The 20452-nt window shown below is 44.5% G+C and overlaps 2 protein-coding genes across 4 annotated transcripts in view; one reads left to right on the plus strand and one right to left on the minus strand.

Annotated features, from left to right (window-relative positions):
* Positions 1–16952, plus strand: part of phkb (phosphorylase kinase, beta) — a 28323-nt gene extending 11371 nt beyond the window's left edge. For 2 of the 3 annotated variants that reach the window (XM_037246529.1, XM_037246531.1), the window contains 22 exons: positions 142–339; positions 1072–1129; positions 1415–1492; positions 1560–1718; positions 1843–1937; positions 5104–5159; positions 5243–5336; positions 8118–8201; positions 9127–9231; positions 9888–9970; positions 10097–10187; positions 10278–10336; positions 10413–10575; positions 10910–10991; positions 11072–11129; positions 11224–11314; positions 14214–14419; positions 14677–14811; positions 15036–15165; positions 15269–15376; positions 15680–15820; positions 15889–16952. In XM_037246529.1, coding sequence (XP_037102424.1) covers positions 142–339; positions 1072–1129; positions 1415–1492; positions 1560–1718; positions 1843–1937; positions 5104–5159; positions 5243–5336; positions 8118–8201; positions 9127–9231; positions 9888–9970; positions 10097–10187; positions 10278–10336; positions 10413–10575; positions 10910–10991; positions 11072–11129; positions 11224–11314; positions 14214–14419; positions 14677–14811; positions 15036–15165; positions 15269–15376; positions 15680–15820; positions 15889–16026 — 2412 coding nt within the window. In that variant the 3' untranslated portion in view covers positions 16027–16952. Of the gene's footprint in view, positions 1–141; positions 340–1071; positions 1130–1414; positions 1493–1559; positions 1719–1842; positions 1938–5103; positions 5160–5242; positions 5337–8117; positions 8202–9126; positions 9232–9887; positions 9971–10096; positions 10188–10277; positions 10337–10412; positions 10576–10909; positions 10992–11071; positions 11130–11223; positions 11315–13021; positions 13113–14213; positions 14420–14676; positions 14812–15035; positions 15166–15268; positions 15377–15679; positions 15821–15888 lie in introns of all 3 variants that reach the window. The other variant, XM_037246530.1, reaches the window with a different exon arrangement.
* Positions 16953–17205: 253 nt separating this feature from the next.
* Positions 17206–19409, minus strand: LOC119120020 (post-GPI attachment to proteins factor 4-like). The gene is made up of 2 exons (XM_037246600.1): positions 19008–19409; positions 17206–18840 (listed from the first exon to the last, which is right to left on the minus strand). Exons 1-2 carry the CDS (start codon positions 19383–19385, stop codon positions 18064–18066), a joined length of 1155 nt encoding a protein of 384 aa, XP_037102495.1. The 5' UTR covers positions 19386–19409; the 3' UTR covers positions 17206–18063.
* Positions 19410–20452: the final 1043 nt, after the last annotated feature.

Here is a 20452-nt window from a genome sequence, read left to right on the forward strand (position 1 = left end):
ATTTGGTGACACCTCTACATTTAGGAAAAATATATAAAAAAAGAAGAAAAAAAGTATATATATATAAAATATTTATATATATAATTTTTTCTAGTTAATTAATTAATTTGTTTATTTATTATTATTATTATTTTTTGGTAGAACACAGATGCAGCCTTACTTCCGACCATCAGCTACCCTGCCTTCGCCGTGGACGACGACGCACTCTACAGCCAGACACTGGATAAGATCGTCCGCAAGCTGCGTGGCAAATACGGCTTCAAGCGTTTCCTCCGCGACGGATACCGTACCTCCAACGAAGACAAGGAGCGCCGATACTACAAATCTGCTGAAATGAAGGTAGTGCGCTTGTTTTGTATGTTGTAGTTGAATTAGCATTGCAACACAAATGTGAATGACTCACTTGAAATTGAGACCCGAATTTGAAACCTTACCCCTTGTTTGAAGGCCTCTTTCGAAACCCTACCTTAGGCTTCAAAACCAAATCACGGGTTGAAACAAGGTCGTCCCAAACCAAGACTTGATAAGTTGTCAGACGAGTCGTTCAAGTGCAAAAAAAAAAGAAAATCCAAAGACCTCCACGGACGTCGGTCTCGAGCTTGGCTCTACTATCTCCTCTCGTCACCTTCTCTTTCTTCATCTTTTCACGTCTCCTCTCGCAACCTCCTACGTCCTCCGCGGCGGCTTATCACCACGCAAACACATTTAAACGACACGCGTGGCGGCACCTTCACGCCAGGAAGTCACATTAGACCAAGCGGCGAGTCGGCGCTTTGAAGACATGAATGCAGCTCACCGTGTTATTGGACATTCTGTTTTCACATTGACATTTTCGCCTGTTGTGCGAAGAATTTCGAAGGGAAAAAAAAGTATTACATCTATATAAACTGTTAACCCTATAAAATAAAGTATGTTTTCTACCTTGATCCTTTTACGGTAAATACTCATCTCATCCTACCAAAGTTCAACTGTCAGCCGCTTGAAAGTGGCCCCTCTCACCTCGCTAAAATTGAAAAGCAATAAAACCTTACTCCCATCCTTTCTTTTTTTTTCCTTTCTCTCTCCCGACAGCTCTTTGATGGGATCGAGTGCGAGTTTCCCATATTCTTCATCTTCATGATGATTGACGGTAAGCCTCCTCACATTGGCTCGCAGGGAACCCGGCCGGAGCTTGAGCCCAGCGACGCTCTTTTTGTATGTCGGAATATCGTGAACTTAACAAGGTGTGAAATTTAGTGCAAGTGAAATAAAAAAAGTTTTGAAATGTCATTTAAAGAATCAGTATTTCTCGACTCCACTGGCATTTCGTTTTAATCGAGCTGATAGACAATCTGATATTTAGACGCTGACATATTATCTTGTCAGTGGGAAAAGCGTAAAAACATCCATTTGAATATTTGCGTGTTTGTTGCAGGGGTGTTTCGAGGAAACCAGGCTCAGGTGAAAGAATACCAGGACCTGCTTCAGCCAATCATCTTTGAGTCTTTTGAAGGCAAGACAATGAGCGGCGGGATCTTTTTGGCCGTTGTGATGACTCAGTGATTGGTTTTTCACGCCAGGTCATGCTGTGGTGCCCAAGTACTACTACGTGCCGGCGGACTTTGTGGAAGCGGAGCAAAGCAAGCGCGGCAGCCAGAAGCGCTTCCCGAGCAACTCCGGGCGAGACAGCAAGCTCTTCCTTTGGGGACAAGCGCTCTACAACATAGCCAAGCTGCTTGGTGAGATACAGACAATTCACTTTTTGCTGAAGTCTTAGCAGATATTGTCCAAGGTTTTTAATTTCATTTTTTTTGTCTGTGAAATTGCTGCGTATGCGTGTCCATGACCACATGTGGATCCCAGTTGATGAACTGATCAGCCCCAAGGACATCGACCCCATCCATCGCCATGTTCCTCGCCAAGACCAACGCAATGTCAGCATGCGCTACTCCAACCAGGTCAGCCTCAATGATCTCATTGTCATTGCTTGCAAGAAAAAAAATATATCACCAAAAAAATCAAATGGAAACTTTTTTAAAATAATATTTTATAATAAAAATGTATTTTATAATAAGATAAAAAAAAAACATGGAAAAAAACATCGCATTTTAAAAAAATATATTTTATAATAAAAGAAATAGAAAAAAATAAAAAATATTATAATATATTTACAATATTATAACAGAAGACAGTTTTTTTCCAACGGTAGACTTTTTGCAGTTTTTTTATGTCGCCATTTCAAATATGCTGACACAGCAGATATATCCGTAATGTACTACATAGGTAAGATTAGAAGGGAGATGAAGGGTTGGCGCGTTATTCCAGTGAGCCAAACGGGCGAGTGCTCATGCAGTATTAAATGGATGGCGTTAAATTCCTCCACATGAGCAAGCAGCAACGCCGTCGCCCCCCCCCCCCCCCCCCCCCCCCCCACACACACACACACACATACACACACACACACAGAACGGCCGCTCGATGAATTATCTGAGTGAGATAAATGGATCCGTCCCGGGCCGCTTAGCGCCTCTTGTGAGAGAGGAAAATCGGGTCAAGCAAGATGCTGACGGCGCCTGATTGGACGCCATTGAAGGTGTGTAAATGTTGGGCAGGACAAGGGTGATGAATTCTCATTACATATGTGTACGTACTATTATGCATTTTTTTTACGAATGGCAAACACGGATAGTCTGAGTTTGATGTAAGGGGTCCCAGATGTGAACCTCAACAATTGACTCGCTAGCTAGCACGTTTTTTAGGGCCGCAACAATATTACCCAGTTGGTGTCACGATGTCTCGTTATATAACACGGCGGATGCATCAGCACGAAAGATGACCTGCGTGTGTGTGCGCGTGTGTACCCCAGTGTGCTGTGTTCCAGTCCATTTAGCTTGAGGGGCATCAATGCGAGTGGCGCATAAAAAGGCCGCTGTGAGGAAATGAAGCGATCACACGTGACGGAGTAGTCGTCTTCATTTGTACGCTCGCCGTCACAGCGTGTTGTAAATAACACGTTGACAGCGTTGGCACATCACATAAATGGCATCTAAAATGGCGTTGAAAATAATAGCGCTGCAAAACTAGGGAAAGCTCTTCCTCGCCACTGATGATTACCGATTCAATGTGACGGCCAATTTTATTTCGAGATGCCTGACAACATATAACACCCTATTTTCTCCGATTGTGGACTTCCTTGTAATACATCCCATAGCTCAAATTGATACCTGCTTTTTATTTCTCCCTCAGGAAAGAAACACTGCCTTTTCCACTTTTTATGTTATAGCCTTATTCTGTATTGTACTTGTGATTTCTTGGCTGTTTTTTATTTCTTCAAAATTTATAACAGATGTCGGAAGATATTTAAACGCCAAAAAAAAAGGGGAAAAACTGCAGATCGACAGTCGACGTCGCATCTCGAAAGCTGATATTGTGAAGTTTAATGACAAAAAGAAGAAACAGCTTGTTGATACTCTGAACTTTATTGTGCTACACAACCATAAAAAAAAAGTCATAGTCAATTAATTAATTCTTCTAATTTCATTCTGCCAAATATCAGAATCCCTGCTATCAAATCATTGCCAGATCGGAGCAAAAAGTTGCTTTGACAAAATATACATTATGTAGCGTGTCCCGCTTATTTCCGTATTCCAGTCACACGTTTTCAATAACGCCAGATGCATCTCGACATTTGGCATTCACCTGCTGCATTTGTTTCCTTCCAAATCGTGGATTTTCCGAATCTGATTGATTTTGGCCCACCTTGCTTCTTTTCCATCACGCACCTGAGACTACCCGCAACGTCGTCATGGTTACCGCCCTTCCACTGCAGTGATGCGGGGGCCGAAAACGCCTCGGCAGGTAGAAAACATTTCAACCTGCTGCACTTGCATCACTGCCCTCCGGCGTGGAGGTGCATCACGGCCGACGATTATGGGATGGACAGTATATGCTAGGAGGCAGCCTATGGTAGCCTCAGTTAATCCAGCTATCACACATGTACAGTGCGGGAAAATCGCAGTGCTTCAATTTAAATCACTTTCCCATTGAAAATAATCGGGAAAAAACAAAAAATTCAATTTCAGCATTTGGTTTTACAATTGCAGTATTGAGCCGGGCTTCCAAGGTGAGACAATCATTGTAATTATTCAGAATTGTTTTTTTAAGGACCGATCAGGCCTCATCATTTTGTCTCACCGCAGGATATTCTATGAATACGTCTTGGAAAACATGGATCTTTTCTATGAATACATAGTGTGTGTTCTCTGTTGTTGCCTCGCCATCAAAGCTTCTCAAGGGCGGGATAATATTCCTCCTCTGTCCGTCTTTTACCGACTCTACAACTACACAATCTCATCCTGCGACCCCTTGAACACATCCCCGGCCGCTCCTCCACCTGCCGTCCCGCCATCCATGACTTATCATTTCTTTGACGTTAAACCTGCGACACGTTCAAATGCCCTCATCAAAAATACCAATCTCTCGGCACCGGCTCGCCGCCGGCGGGGGCATGAAAGGCAGGGGGATTATATTTCATTTCACACGGAGATGGAGAGAGGGGGTGGGGAGGAATGAGGCTGCCTTCTCCTGCTTTAACTTTTGTGTGAAAGTCTTTTTTTTTTTTATTCCTTTGTGATTCCACGCTCACACACTGGGAGGCATCGTGACCTTGAAACAGAGACGTGCTCAACGCAAACTTTTCCGTTCCAAATCTTTCAATGATTGAAGATTTATGCCAATAGGTTCGGTTGTGTGACTGGCTTTCGTCTAACACCGCTCGACAGGAATCGTAACAGAAAATAGATTTGAGGTGAAAATAATTGAAACGCTAGCAGTGAGATGTCTGCTAGCACATTTATATGAGCTCTACGCTATGAAGTTGGCATTTCAAGCTAGGCTTAAGGTTAGGCTTTCGAAATAGCTTCAAAACAAGGGTTTAAAGTTCAAAGCAAGATTGAGATGAGATTTTTCGAGGCTGGCCGAACCCATTATTAGGTTTAGCGGGCTAGTACTTTTTCACGCAGGGTCAGAAAGCTTGAATAGTTGGAAAGTGAAATATTTACTTTACCTGACCAATGAAGCACCCCAGCTTTCTATGAACTTAATGAACTTTTTTGTCCCTTACAGGGCCCCATAGAGAATGATGTTGTGGTCCATGTGTCACTGATAGCTGAGAGCCAGAGGTACATTTAAAATCTTAAGTGAGCATGTTGTGCAAAGATGATTTGATACATCCATTTTTTAAATCTTTTGCATTTGTGTGTAGACTGCAGGTGTTCCTGAACACATACGGTATTCAGACGCAGACACCACAGCAGGTGGAGCCCATCCAAATCTGGCCTCAGCAGGAACTGGTCAAGGTAATGTACGCATACACACACTTATTCCTGAACGCAGCAGATTTGAGCGATTATGACCAAAACATTAGATTTCACAGAATCTTCGCATCAAACTTGAGAGGTCAGCCTGAGCGCTCAGAATTTTGCAAGGCTTTTTTTTTTGTCGTGAACCCATAAAAACGTAACGACCTCCACTTGACAAGGTCAGATCTTGATCAAACGTCTTGTGTGTAATGAAGTTTTTTTCCATTCTCATCTCAGCAAGTCAAGGCAAACATGTCTTTGGGACTTGAGTGGTAAACATGTGAGTGATTGCCTTCTGTTGTCAAGTGCTACTAGCAAGTTAGCGTTGCTAAGCTACTTCCCGTTTGCTTTGTGTTTACGGTAATTGGAGGAGTTCTAAAAAAAAATAGCGTCGACACCGCTGCGGCGCTAATCAATGCCGCAATCAGTCAGATTGCATGTCAGCAGCCTTTCCTCATCTTGATTGTCACATCCATCAAAGAAACACCGTCAGCTCCACGCCATTGATCCCCCTCCGCGCTGCCATACTTAACCACTATTGATCAGCATAATGGCCCCGACCCGTCTCCGTCATTTCGATGTCATACTTTGATGCTCTACCTGGAAAAAATATCATGTGTAGAATTGGAGCAAATGTGAGCCTGGCAGCACTCAATTGCAGACATCGCCAAGCTGCCAACGCCATTTTGCCTACTGCCGATCAACCGCTCGTTCAGTCCAATCAAATCCAACGATCACTTCACGATTATTAAAATATCTGATGTCATGAAACCCTGATATAGTAATTATCTGCATGCATGCGTTCATACGGTATATAGTCGGTACGAAGAAGACTGCATTTGGATCCATACATCTTCTGCGGCGTATGATCAATAATCTCACAGAGTCCTTATTAGGAGCAAAAGCGTTCAGAGATGATTCGGCAGAAAGTGAAGTTAACGATCCAATGATGACGATGATGATGATGAAGAAAAGCATCACAGGCAAACTGGGCGTCTTTGCCACTTTGTCACATTTCCTCTGCATCCTTCAACACCTTTTGGTGTGAAGTTTACTCCGCTTGTGCGTTGTTTACCCGCCCGAGGGTGGGGGGTGGCGGAGCGGGAATCACAGAGCAAGCGGCGGGATTTAGTGCAGACTACAAATTAAAAGAGCACTTTGTAGAGTGGATAACTGTAAAGACACTTTTCGATTTTCTGCCTGCCGCTTAATGGACTTTTCCTGAGCTTCAGCCTGCCTCTTGTGTAATCCTTCTGAACGGATGAAAGCTTCAGTGGAGCATAGCGTGAAAAACAGAGGAACACACAGGAGAACATGTGGGGGAACGTACATGAGAACATCCACAGTCAGACTTAATGAGGGTTATAGACATTGTGTATGGCTTTTCCGCTACACTCCTAACCTACCTTAGCTTACCAAGCTACCGACCTACCTCCAGGTTCTTCTCCTCTATGTACACCTAGCCAAGCGCACAGACCTTACCTAATCAATTGTAAGTTTGTGATCACGAGTGGGTGCCAGTATAGAACACAGAGATCCCTTTCCATTGCTCCGTACAACCTTTTTTTGTAGACATCATCATCTAGAAAATACTTCTACTTACGACTCAACTCTTGTGATGTCATGCACTCAGGTGAATCAAAATCAATGTAGACCAGCTGCCTCATTGGCATTCTCCACATGGGAGCCGAGTCGGGTTGTCCTCACCTCCTTGTGTGTGCGTGTGTGTGTGTTCAGATGCATTTGCAATTCTGCTTCATCCTCAATGAGCAGCTGCCTCTTTCTTTTTTCTAATGCACTGCCCTGCTCTTTACTTACTTGTGTGTTTTATTTTAATTGGAACAACCTTTTAGCCCGTGCGTTTTGCACAGGAGTTGCACCAGAGGAGCACAGCACCACCTATTGACTGACTTGGTGAACTGCAGGGGCCAATTCAATGTTAACATGTGCATCGTAAAGGGAGATATTTTGGCGACCTTATTCTGAACCCAGTCACATGATCGTTTCCAAGAGGGTGTGCACACTTGTGCAACCACATTCTCAGTTGTTTATTTCTTCTTGGTGTCCTTCAAGTGTAACATTCCAAATTGATCTCAAGGGCAAGAAAGCTGCTGGGCTGATGTATTCTGCTCACGTAGCAGGTGAGGATTTCACACCTCTGAGCTGAGCTGAAGGTGGTGGCGAGGAAGAGGCGGGAGGGGTCAGAATCAATGTCCAACTCAATTCTCTTTGCATCTTCTAACGTGACAGCCCCATGATACAAAAGAGGCTTTTGGCAGCAGAGCGGAAACACGGGTCGTTGCTCATCTCGGCATCGTCTTTAAACGCTTCGTAGTCACGTTGAAGTAGAAGGCCCACCACCTTGGTCTTCTTCTTTGCCCTTTTGCAAAGGAGCCTTGTAATTGCTGATGCACTTAGTCGAGAGGTTACGGTTGTCGAAAATGTATGTCGACTGCCGGAGCTGGCCCAGAAGCCCAGCTCGGACAGCAAAACGAATTGGCACAACGCCTGCATCACTATCCCACGTATCAACATACTGCTGCTGCTCTTTAAGCTCCGCGGGGGTCCGCTAAGGACGCCGCTAATGGCGTGGCAGGGACCTTTTCATTAGCGCCACATCTCATAAGCATTCATGATAATGACAATAGCGGTGGGTGGCCGTGCTGCTTGCGCGAAGGTAATTTCCGCAGCAACGGGAATTTCTCGGCTGGGGACCGGATGACTTCTCCCGACCACCACTTGTGTTTATTCCAATGGGTTTTACGTGTCTTCCTGCAGGCGTACCGCTTCCTGGCAGTCAACGACAAGCTGGGCCTGAGTGGCCGTCCGGATCGACCCGTGGGCTGCATCGGGACCTCCAAGGTACATTCACATGCTCACTTGTATTCACTCAGCCGCGTCGGCGGGCGCTCGGAGGCTGCAGCTGGGTGAACCCATGCGGCCCGCAACATTATTAATTCATTTCACAATGTTAGTGTAGGTTGAATTAATTCGGTTTCAACAAATATGACAAAGTGTTCTTTCAAATTACAAACTCTCCCTTTAAGGTAGCTTTGAAAAAAAGGTATGGTTTTTAGGTAAATAATTATATGTGAAAATCAAGTATAGAAATGTTGAAATATGACCAGAATAATTGTTATATTTATATTTCATAATAGAAAATAGAATAATTATTAAAAAAGGTATGGTTTTTAGGTAAATAATTATATGTGAAAAATTAAGTATAAAAATGTTGAAATATGATCAGAATAATTATTCAATTTATAAATAGAAAATAGAATAATTATTATATTTATATTTTATAATAATTATTCAGGGATAAAATCATGTTGTTGTTTTTTCCCCAAAATTTTTTTTATACATTTTTGCAAAATTAAGAAAAATAAGTCAAATGGATTTTGTTGTCATATTGTTATGAAAAAAGATTCAATAGGACTTAAGAGTACTCGCAACAGATAATACACAAGATTATCGCACGCCTGCCTCCGAAAATGAACCGCAATTCGTCCGCCGTCCTGCTTATGAATCTCGACTCGCCCCCCACCGACTCAGCGCAAAAAACAATATCATAATGTTACATTTATGGAGGGAGGGCGGACGACTCCCTGCATTAACATCATCATTTTGTGTCAGTGTGCCTGCGTGATGTGTTCGTTGTGTGTGTGGGTGTGAATATGTTATCCCACGGGTTGGCTCCATCGTAAGATTGATGACGGATTTTATACGCCGTCCACACTAATATATATGCGATTCCATGCAAGTATCCGTCTTATTCTGTGCGTTGCAGATTTATCGCATCCTGGGCAAGACGGTGGTGTGCTACCCCATCGTCTTTGATCTGAGCGACTTTTACCTTTCTCAGGATGTCATGCTGCTGATTGATGACATTAAGGTATGGACACTGATGTAATCCGACAAACTTTCATGCTTGGCCTTCTCCCCGGCTCTCATAGAAGGTCAAAATGGTAAAAATGTGAAAGGTTTATCGTGGGCTAACTGCTCCTAAACCTTTATTTAAAGGACAGGCTTGCCGTAAAACGGTTACGATCACATCAAGAATAACGGCGCACATCAAATTGTCAACTAAACTGATGACAGCCATCATTTTCTGATTAACAGCTAGCTAACAGCAGAAATAATATCACAGCTTGGATGTCATTTATTGTATCATTATTCCAAATCTTCTTTCTTAGACCCTTGATATTTAAAAAAAATATTCATTGTTGAGAAAAATAGAATAGTAATTTTCCCAACATTTTTATGTATATTTGAGAAATAAATTGTATTGGTTTTAGAATAAATAGAAAGAGAATAGAATTTTTTTTTTTTTTAAATAATTCATTGTTGAGAAAAAATAGAAGTCATTTTTCCCACATTTTTACATATATTTTTGAGAAATAAATTGTATTGGTTTTAGAAGAAATATATTTTTCCAGGAAAATATTTGCAATATCATGACAATAATTTCTGTCTTTGTCGGACTCAAACGTCTTGTTTACTCCACCATGATGAGAAAATATTCTTCCAAATGTTATTGTCGTGTTGCAGAACGCACTCCAGTTCATCAAGCAGTGTTGGAAGATGCAAGGACGACCTCTTTTCTTGGTGCTCATCCACGAGGACAACATCAAGTAAATATATCATCCACAATCTTTTACCGTATTCCTTGCAAGAAAATAACATCTATTTGTCAACGTCAAGGAATTTGACTTTTTTTCGTGCAACAATCCAAAGACGGTTTATTGTCATCTCTTTAGGGGAAGTCGCTTCAACCCGGTTCTGGACATGCTGGCATCATTCAAGAAGGGCCACGTCGGAGGGGTCAAAGTTCATGTGGACAGACTTCAGGTTTGTGCGTCGTCTCAAGCTCCAGATGAGGATGATAGCAGAGGAAGAGGATAAAGTTGATGATATTGAGATGATGCATGTGTCACCCAGACGCTGATCTCAGGCGCCGTGGTGGAGCAACTGGACTTCCTGCGTGTCAACGAGGCCGAGTAAGAACCAATCTCGCACCGTATGCTAGCTGACCTTAGTTGCACGTAACATTTGTGATTAACCCCTAAAAAAAAGGATCCCAGAGTTCAAGAGCTTCGAGGAGCTTGAACTTCCCAAACACTCCAAAGTCAAGCGACAGACGAGCACGCCCAACGCGTCCGACTTGGAGCAGCAGCCCGAGATCAGCGTGGACGAGTGGCTGAACAAGCCCACCGACGAGATCCTCCAGAAATTCCATGTGAGTCCAGAATCCCCCCGTGGTTTGTTGGAATGGATACAATTGTATTGGATAGCACGTACCTAATGAAGTGTCCTTGAAAGTGGAAGCGAGCAAAAAGTTGAGAGCGACTCGCTCGCCGTCGTGCATGAGAATGCCTTGTTTATCTTCTCCCCATTTCATGCATATTCCTCATTTAATTCCCATGGAAATGAGGCGATACGCACTATTATCCATTATCGTCATGCGAGACGCCTCATTTCAATTTCATGGCAGCTTTTCACGAGTTGGTAAAAATGTGCTTTTGTATCCTTGTACACACAATATGGATTAACTGTATTTTGCCATCGTCCAGGATTGCGATTGTTTGGCCAGCCAGGCTCAACTCGCCGGAATCCTGCTGAGGAGGGAAGGATCGCAGTTTCTCACCAAGGACGGTAAGATAGCTTCAGAGAAATGGAATTTATTTGCGGAGGCATTTATTTTTTCTCTTCACTGGTTTGTGTTTAACTTGCAGAGAACCTGATGGAAGAGCTGGAGAGGATCTACCGACAAGCCGGCACCCGGAAACTTTGGTCTGATGTTGACACGCATGCACGCGCGCACACAAACACACCGGCATACGCACAAACGTACATTTAACGGGTTGTTTTGTTTAACGGCGCGCAGGCAGGCGGTGCGCGATGCCGCCGCCATCACCAAGAAGTTGGCCAGCTCTATCGCGCCTCACATTACCTCCATACTTGTGAAGGGCAAGCAGGTAACGGGTTCCGCCAGAAAATGCGGAGTCTGCATGTTAGCCGTTAGCGGCTTGCTTACCGCCGGGCTAACAAGCTAGGTTCAAAATTGCCCGTGCCCATGAATTGGCCATGTTACGAAAGTAGAGTCATGCCTATGTGAGTTTGGCTGAACGCACTTGCTAGCTAGCTAGCTAGCTTGGTTTCACCTCATTACCCATCACAAAGCCGTGGCACCTTTTGACGCTAAACGATGGGGATTTGGACTTTAGAAGGAGAAGACTTTTGGAACAAGTACCAGGGAACCTCTAAAGTCTTCGTCTTCGTTTTTTTCCCCAAATTATTTCTATCAATGTCATGAACAGAATCAGTGACCAGTTCTACCCTCACTGGAAACAAATCCAACTAACCGGGCCAATCTCAGACTTTGGTCATACAAGGAATTAATGGCCTGTATCAGAGGTTCTAGTATCTTATACCCCCACAAAACTCACAGAGTGACATGGTCACCTCTCCTCAAGGACCCTGCTGACAATCTAGAACTGGTCCACCGTTCCTCCTGAATTTGGGATTTGATCCGAGTTTACTTTCCTGTGCTCAAAACGTCCAAATTCTGTCATATTGTGAATTTCACCTACGTTCTTCCTTAGAGGTTCCACTGTACATCATATTCAATTCCAAACCATACTGACCTTACTCACCCAATAGACGTGTGCAAATGTGTGTCCACGCTCGCTGGTGTATCATTGTGTGCGCGTGCGTATCTGTGTGTTGTCGTCCGACTGACAACGACAACTTTACACCATCGACTGTTTTGTATTAATTGGCTGAGGGCATATTTGCACACACAGCAGCGAGATGTGATTACGCCAAAGAGAAAAGGGCAGGAGAAAGCCCCCAGGCTGTTTTTTTCACCCCTCCTCCCTAGCCCTGCTTGGAAATGGTATCAGCGCTCCGGGTTCAATTTACTTTCTCATTTCCCTAACATTGGCCAGCAAGTGAAGCTTGAAATAGGTTGGCCAACAAAGTGTCGGCGGATTGACACCACATCATGCCTCATAAAACGCCGCGGCTCTGTTGCTTCTTATTCATCTGAGCGCTTTTCGTGTTCCCGTGCTGAATACCGACACACAAACACACACTCGGCATTCATCCTAGCTTATTATTGAAATGATTTAATTTTTTCTGTGACGATGGCTTCTGCTCCGCGGTTGCCAGTGGCAACGTGCGCTGCTTTCCACCCTCGGAGGCAGGCAAGAGGAGGCACTCTGAATTTTACAAATATAATGAGTGAACATTAAAATACGGATTATTAAGAAAAAAATCTGCCTTACATGAATAATTAGAAAATGCCGGTTGACTGTTAGTCATTCATTACGTTTTCAGCGAGGCTGAAAAGGATATTTTCTCCATTTGTCTCTTAGTTGATTTTTTTCAGGAGGTAAATAAGGAGACTGGACAAGATTTTGAAATTAGTTGCCACAGGGGCGAACGTTAAAAAGGTCCTACTGCATCAATGATAGTAATTTTCATTCAAGTTGTATTTTAGTTTAAGCACAGGGGTTTGTCAATCTACTGCCCCCTGCTGTTTTGGAGTGTTATGTTAGCTAACTTCCACGTAGATGTATATTTTCCATGGCAAATTGTTCGCACCTGGCTTGTAAGATCCTCTAATGCAAGATCGGGAGCTGCGTTGTTTGTCTGACGTCCAATGTCTTTTCGCCCACTAGGTCCGTTGTCCGTCTTGCCGCCAGTCTGTTAACTAAGCTGGTGGACAGCCTTGCTCCCAGTATTACTAGTGTTTTAGTGCATGGCAAGCAGGTAAGTGGACACGTGGGCACCAGGGAGATCCTGGGGGGGAAATCTTTCTGGATTTTTCTGACTAAATGTCAAACATTTTCCAAATTTAATTCCCCTAAAAAAACATCTTGAGATATGTGATATATTTAGGGCTGTATTCTGTCTTCCAGTTTTCTACATTTATTTTTTATTATTATTAATTTGATTTGTTTTAATTTTGGTTTATATATATATGCATTAATTTGTCAATTTGTACTATATTGTATTCTGTTTTTTTCAACGTTTTTTTTATTTTTGTTTCTTTTAATTTTATTAAATAATACATTCATATTTTATTTTAATTTTTTTAAATTTTCATCCAATTTTATTCTCACACATTGTTTTCCCCGGCGTGGCCATAATACCACAACAATGACTGATTGGCTCAATGATTATCCTATTGTTCATTTTAATGTTCACTGAGAAAAAAAGAACAAAAAACTGAAGTCACGTTGGAGCTCCTCGTGCCGTTTCCTCCTGCGGGAAGTACTGGTCACCGCATGTGCACTCGCTATTCATCACGTCTCATGGCCGTGTACGTGCCCGCTGATCCTCTCATGACCCCTTCGAGAGTGCTTCCACCGTTCCGTCCCAAGTGTTCCTTACAGATTAGCCTCCTCTTTTGGAGCGCCTCGCTTATCTAGCCTCATTTTTCGTTTTACTTTCTTTTTTTTCATAGCTGCGCGAACACTTTTAGCCTTTCATTATGCTCAAGTAGCTCAAGGTGTGCATCTGCATATAGATTGCCTTGACACAGCCTACTTGCAAATTTGGGGATGCCTTCTCTTAGTTTTGATCAGGACCAGGTTTTCGTTATATTCTGTTTATTCAAAAACTCTCTAAAGTTTTGATATTAAGTCCTCTATTGACAACTCATCGCAAAAGTTCTTCAAGACTGATGATTGCACTAAAAGAACAGTTCTGAGTTGCTGTCGGTAAAGTTGAAGGTTGATGATTCAGCGAGTCGTTACAAATCCATAATGTATGGAGAATGGAGATGGCTGCATGTACGTGGCATGACCAACCCCACCATCCCCGGATATCTGGAGACCTTTCTAATTCCAGGCGGGTTTTTTCCCCCAGGTGACCCTCGGCGTGTTTGGCCATGAGGAGGAAGTGATTTCCAACCCGCTGTCTCCCAGCGTCATCCAGGGTATCATCTACAGCAAGTGTTGTCCACCAGGGGGCGAGCGTGAGGCTGTCCTGCAGCAGGAGTTGGTCATCCACATCGGGTGGATCATCTCCAACAGCCCCGAGCTCTTCCGCGGCATGCTCAAGATCCGAGTGGGGTTGGTTCTATGATCTCTTCTACGGGTTGAAGTCGGTACTCCAAGCATCAACAAGATTTTTATCACCAGATAGTCTTTCAAAATGTGATGAGTGGAGATTAATAATTGAAAAACCTTTTTCTGCAGTTGAGCAGTTTTTGTTGTAATAGCAGCGTTCACCACTAGATGGCAGTCATGGCAATGCAGAAACGCTAGTAAATGCCGGGACTTTCTCTTCTCCCCGTTCACTGCTACTTCCTCATGCGTGATGTCCACAGGTGGATTGTCCAAGCAATGAAACAGGAGCTGAAAATCCGGGCGGGAGACATGCGCCCCCAGGACATCTACCAGCTTTCTCCAAGTGATATCAAGCAGCTCCTATTGGATGTGCTGCAACCTCAGCACACGGGCAGGTACTCAAACGTAGCCGTCATCCGTGCTGTTCCTTATCTGAAACCTCATTGCGTAATCCTCTCCAATTTTAATTATTCGTTATCGATTTTTAACACATTCATCTACCCCTATCTGCCGAAACGCTTTAGGGAATATCAGTGTTTTTTTTCTTAGTGATTTTATCGAATCCTCGTCAACCCGGGTAGACAATTTCCTCAACTCGGCTCGGTTTTGCCTCCCGCAGATCTTGGCTCCACCGCCGGCAGATCGACGGCTCTCTGAACAGAACCCCTCTAGGATTTTACGACCGGGTTTGGCAGATTCTGGAGAGGACTCCCAATGGGATTCTGGTGGGAGGGACCCACCTCCCCCAGGTACCTGCTGGATAGACTTGATAGTGGTGCTGTAAGGCATCTTTGCGGTGGAGTACTTGGACCAAAGGTTGATCAGTTGTTATATTTTCATATATTTTTGTAGCAACCGACGCTGTCTGACATGACCATGTATGAGATGAATTTTTCTCTGCTGGTGGAGGACACGCTGAAGGGCATCGACCTGCCTGAATTCAGACAGATCATCGTGGAGGTAAACGACTTAATGGCTTGACTTAATAATGTTTTTGATGCAATATTAATTCCCTTTTTTATTTTATTAATTTTTTTCAAATTAAAAATATTTTCCGCTGTGAGATAAATGAAAACTGTTTTAATATGTAAATTTATAAGTAAATCACTGCAATAGAGTATAATTAATTTTGTATGATTAGCTTTTGTTTAATTTTCTTTGAAAAATTGAAAAAGATACTGTGGCTAAAAATCTATTAAAAATATGTATGGACAATTTAACTTCATTTCCCAATTAATTATTATGGTGTATTTGTGTGAGCAGCTGCTGATGGTGGTGTCCATTGTGCTGGAGAGAAACCCAGAAGTGGACTTTGCTGACAAAGTGGACCTGGACAGTCTGGTGAAGGAAGCCTTTGCCGACTTCCAACGGGATCGCAGTCGCTCGGAAGACGTCAAGAAGCAGGTAGGAAGCCTTCCACTCCCTCGAATTTTTCCAAAACCTCAGCATGTTCCTCCCCGACATCTTTTTAGGACGACATACAGGCCTTCTACAATACGCCGCCTGTGGGCCGGAGGGGCACCTCCAGCTACCTGACAAAAGCTGTCATGACCCTGCTGCTGCAGGGAGACATGAAACCCTGCAAGGACGACCCGTGTTCTGTCAGCTAGAAGCTCAGACACTGGTTTTCCGTCAGCCGACTCGCTCCTTTGCTTAGATCAGCATGCACTGAGTGCATATTAATAGGGGAGAAACACCTCGTGATTGATGGAAAGCTAAACGGTGGAGACTAAGTAGCAAACGTGATAGTCATATATTGGTTGTTCTGTTAAGCCTTAGCGTAAAAGTGAGGGAGACTGAGAATCTTGCGATTAAGGGCAGCTAGTAGCAATTTTTTAGTCTTTATACTTAACACTCGGCAGATGTTTCAGAAACGACTTGCTCTTTATTTAGATAAAACAAGCTAAGATATGGAACTGGACAAAATGATCTCCACAAACTAAAAGAGCCAGCGACCTGTTTGTTTCAAACTATAAGTGCTGAATCATGAAATGATTCCAGGGGGCGCTGTGTTATTTTTGCCTTTTATGGTTGGTCACCAGATGTTGTTTTGCTGCACCCGCACGCAATGATAGCTGAAATCTTTCACAATTTAATGTCGTCCGTCTGCCGAGTATTTCAGACATTGTTATGGGTCTAATCATCCCTAACAAATTTTATTGGGGTAAATAAAACTGGCTTTGGATATTGATATATCAATCAATCGATATCCAAACAACCGCATGCCCTTTGTGAGTTTACATAGCAATGCTAGCTATTAGCCAGTGTGGAGCTAAGCTGAAGCAAGCTACAAGTCCTCATTACGTCCTGCTCATAATGGTGCCTATGATTATTGTCAGAAGCATGTTTTGCTGCTAATTTAGAAATCAACTTTGAATGTGAATTACGTCATTGTGTTTGCATACATGCTAAATGTTTTGCATGCACAGATATTTTTATTTTGCTAGGTGGCAATAATACAAGGATAAATACTCATTTGAAAGCGTTATTGTGTATTGTTTAAGATTTCATCAAGAATGATATGGTTTTCCTTAAAATACTGCTAAAATGTCTCCCTTTCAACAAAATGGCCGACTTGCGTTTTTTTTATGGCGAAGGCTCTTGAAACTTTATCTGTCGGTCTACTTCTAACAAACGGCCATAAACAGAAGTTAACCACTGTTAATAGTAAAAGTAAATAACGTAACTTTTCTCACACAAGGCGAACGTCAAACGCATGTTGGCAAAAAGAGTTAGAGAAGCTCCGAAAAATAATTTATTTAGTTAGACCAAGTTACAAAACAAAATGTCGCCTGCGCTTGACATCCCGGGGAGAATTTTTAATCAGCGTTTTAATTGACTTTTCTTCTTGTCGCTAATGGGCTGTGCACCTTGAAACAAAGATGTTATTTTTAGGGGCGAAGACGCCTCCTGGCAAACAGCGGGGATCCATAATATTGAAGGGACATAAAATAACCATCATTGGGGGAGTGTGATGGCAACCCCCCCCACCCTTTTTTTCAGTCATATTGTTCAACACTGTTATTCTTGTCAGGGATAAGATCCCTCTTGATTTTGAAGGACATCTGATACAAGACGATGAAGCTAAACTATTTATCATCTATCATATCAGCTCAATGTCTTTCCAAAGACATAGATGGCCCGTTCTTTTCTCTGTGGACAATACAGACTGGTCAACATAGATAGATGCTTTGTGTCTCTTGATACGTTTTGAGCTGTAACTCCATATCGGGTCCAAGGTGACACCGATGGATCATCATGACAAATTAAGCAGGATCATATTTGGGAAGGTTGTGAATCATGGCTGAATAGCACAGCAGCCCGGGACGATAAAAGTGCATCACTTTGCAACACAGCTGTTTGGCGCTTTCGACCTTGTTTAATGATTTTCAATGAAATACAAATATGATTGGAGCTTGGTGAGCAGCCCCTACTGGACTGGAGACAAATCGCAGCGTCATTTCACGCATTTGAAGGGCAAAAATAAGGCAGAGTCGGTCGAGCAAGGCACAGATTGAAAAGGACATTTGCAGCACGCCACCAAATGGAAAGCACTGCGACTGAATCAGAAGCTCCCAGGCCATGCTTGACTGACACCCAGGCCTGACACTGTGACTCCAGTGGAGGTGCCCGGTAACGCACCCCGCTCAAAGCAGTTTGGGTCTGCCCGATTTGGGCCTGATGGAGGAAAAGGCCCCGATGTGAGTGACCAAGTTGGGTTCCACGCTGTGCGCGCGTTCTCCGGGCGTGTTGCGGAGGGTCTGGTAGAGAACCGTGTCCTTGGCATTGCCCCGGAAGCAGAAGGCTCGGTCCAGGTAGTCGGCTACCCTTAGCGAGGTGTTGCCCGGGTACAACATGGCGGGCGTGCAGCAATTTGTAGCGGGCGACACGGCGTACAGCTGCGGGGACAGTCGGCGCAGCTCCAGCAGGTAGTGGCGGCCCAGCAGCTCAGCGCCCGCCATCACGTACACGGCCAGGAGCGCCAGGTGGCGGGCCGACATGCGCAGGGACCAGCGGCACGGGTTCCAGATGGTCAGGAGCTGCAGCAGCAGAGTGGCGCCCAGCAGACCTAGACCAAACCACTCCAGGATACGGTAAGGTTCCGGGTTCCAGTAGTGCTGCAGCCGCTCGGGGTGGAAGAGCTTGATGTAGAGCGAGCGCGAGGCAAAGCGCCGCCTCAGGAGATCCTTCGCTACATGGAAGAAGTCCGGATGAGGCAGGGCGTCATCCTCCAGGACCAACATGTTCCGGGGCAGCGCCAGCTGGAAGGCGCGGCGCAGGCAGAACACGTAGTCGCGTTTCTCGCGCTCAAAGGTATTGTTGGGCTGGCGGCCGGCCGGCGGGCGGATCACGCGGAAGTGGCGCTCCAGTAGTACGGCGTCTTCATTGGCGTCCGGCCCGCTCTCCACGTCGCACAGCACCACCTGCCGCGGGCGGGAAATTTGTTTGACATGGCTTTCATCCTCCGAATTTGTGCTGACAGACAAAAATCAAGTTCCAGGAATGGCTGACTACAACGGAAAGCAGCACACGCGGGCGGGTGGGCGCCACTGGCGACCCGAACGGCGGGCGCATTCGTGCGGCAACGCACCTGGGCGCAGGGCCGCTCCCCGCAGTCACCCTGGAGACTACTCAGCTGCCGCGTCACCTGCAGAAGGTAGTGGTAAGGGAGAGCCTCAGGTCGCCGCGTCGTCACCACGGTAACCAGCAGCTCGGGATGCCTGGGAGGCTCGGTGGTGGCGGTTGAGGGCGCCTTTTGCCAGAACAGTAGAGCGTCCTGACCGCGTTGCAGACTCTGGCGCAAGGCATCCGAGTTCATGTCGTCCAGGTAGGCCGAGCGCACAAAGTAGTACGAGTGCAGCAGGCGGTGGCAGACGGCTGGAAGCGCCACGCAGAACGTCAGCGCAAACACCACCAGTACCTGCGTGGCGGCACCGCCGCAGCGGCGCACGCAACGGGGCGGCGGCATCGGGGCCGGCCGGCGCACTCCTCCAAAAAAACAAAAATCCCAAAGTCAAACTGAAGAAAGAAGCGTCTCTGCGTCGGACGTCTGGAAAACAATGCAACAAAATGGAGGACATCAGTACCGACCAACTGAGCGTCGTCACTAGGCAATCTCACGACGGGCGACGGGAATGGTCGTCAACTACGCAGGATTGCGTCTCTCTCGCTTGCTAGCTATCTGTGCCAGATCGGAGACAAGAATTCTTTCATTCAAAAGTTGACTTTGTTCTTAATTTGTTTTGAGATCACAGCCACACCGTAGAACTGGTGAGACATAAACATATATAAACTTAGATTTACAAAACATACAAAAGTAAAACATACATACCACTTTTACCTGCCAGTGAACAACTGGGTACTTGACTTAAACTGTTCAACGCATTGACTTGGCAATGACGCGTCCGAGGTCGGCAGTTAACTGTTGCTGTTGCATGACGTCACCTTTATTTCCTCTTCTTTCCCATAAAACAGGAAGTGCCCTCGAAGTCTTTTTTTTTTTTTTTTTTTTTTTTCGAAGTTGGATTTAAATCTAGCCAGCTTGCTGATTGTGTGCGTGTATATGAGGAGGTAGTAGGCGAGTGCTTGCCTTGCAAGCGAGTGTAAACAATCAATGCCAAAACGAAAATGCAATTTTATGGAGGAATTTTTACGTCAGGGTCGTGATGTGTGTTTAACGTATAAGGCAGCCATGTTGCAAATAAAGGTGCCAACAACGTGCAGGCACACATCAATTCAGCCAATCACACTAAAGCACCGAGGGGCGAGTGTGCATCATCCAAAGTCACGGATTTCTTTATGACCAAGTCCGAAAGTGTGACGTCACTGCAACAGAAGGTAGCTATGCTTTTCGTACTGTTAAGCGCCTTGAATGTTACAGTTCTTGTAGTACCATCTCCAACCGCCAGATGGTAGTCGACTGCAACAAGTGATGAGGTCCACGCAATCTGGTTAGGGATTCTAAAAACCTGGTAGAGATGATCAAACACCATAAAAAAAAAAAGAGTTAATCTTCAATAAGGTCAATTGCAATTT

This window comes from Syngnathus acus, chromosome 3 (assembly GCF_901709675.1).
Source record: "Syngnathus acus chromosome 3, fSynAcu1.2, whole genome shotgun sequence".
Taxonomy (NCBI): domain Eukaryota; kingdom Metazoa; phylum Chordata; class Actinopteri; order Syngnathiformes; family Syngnathidae; genus Syngnathus; species Syngnathus acus.

Coding starts and splice junctions, on each gene's coding strand:
- LOC119120020 (XM_037246600.1), bottom strand. CDS start 19,385: ATGCCGCCGCCCCGTTGCGTGCGCCGCTGCGGCGGTGCCGCCACGCAG. Junction 18,841..19,007: donor GGGAGCGGCCCTGCGCCCAG/GTGCGTTGCCGC, acceptor CGCCCGCGGCAG/GTGGTGCTGTGCGACGTGGA.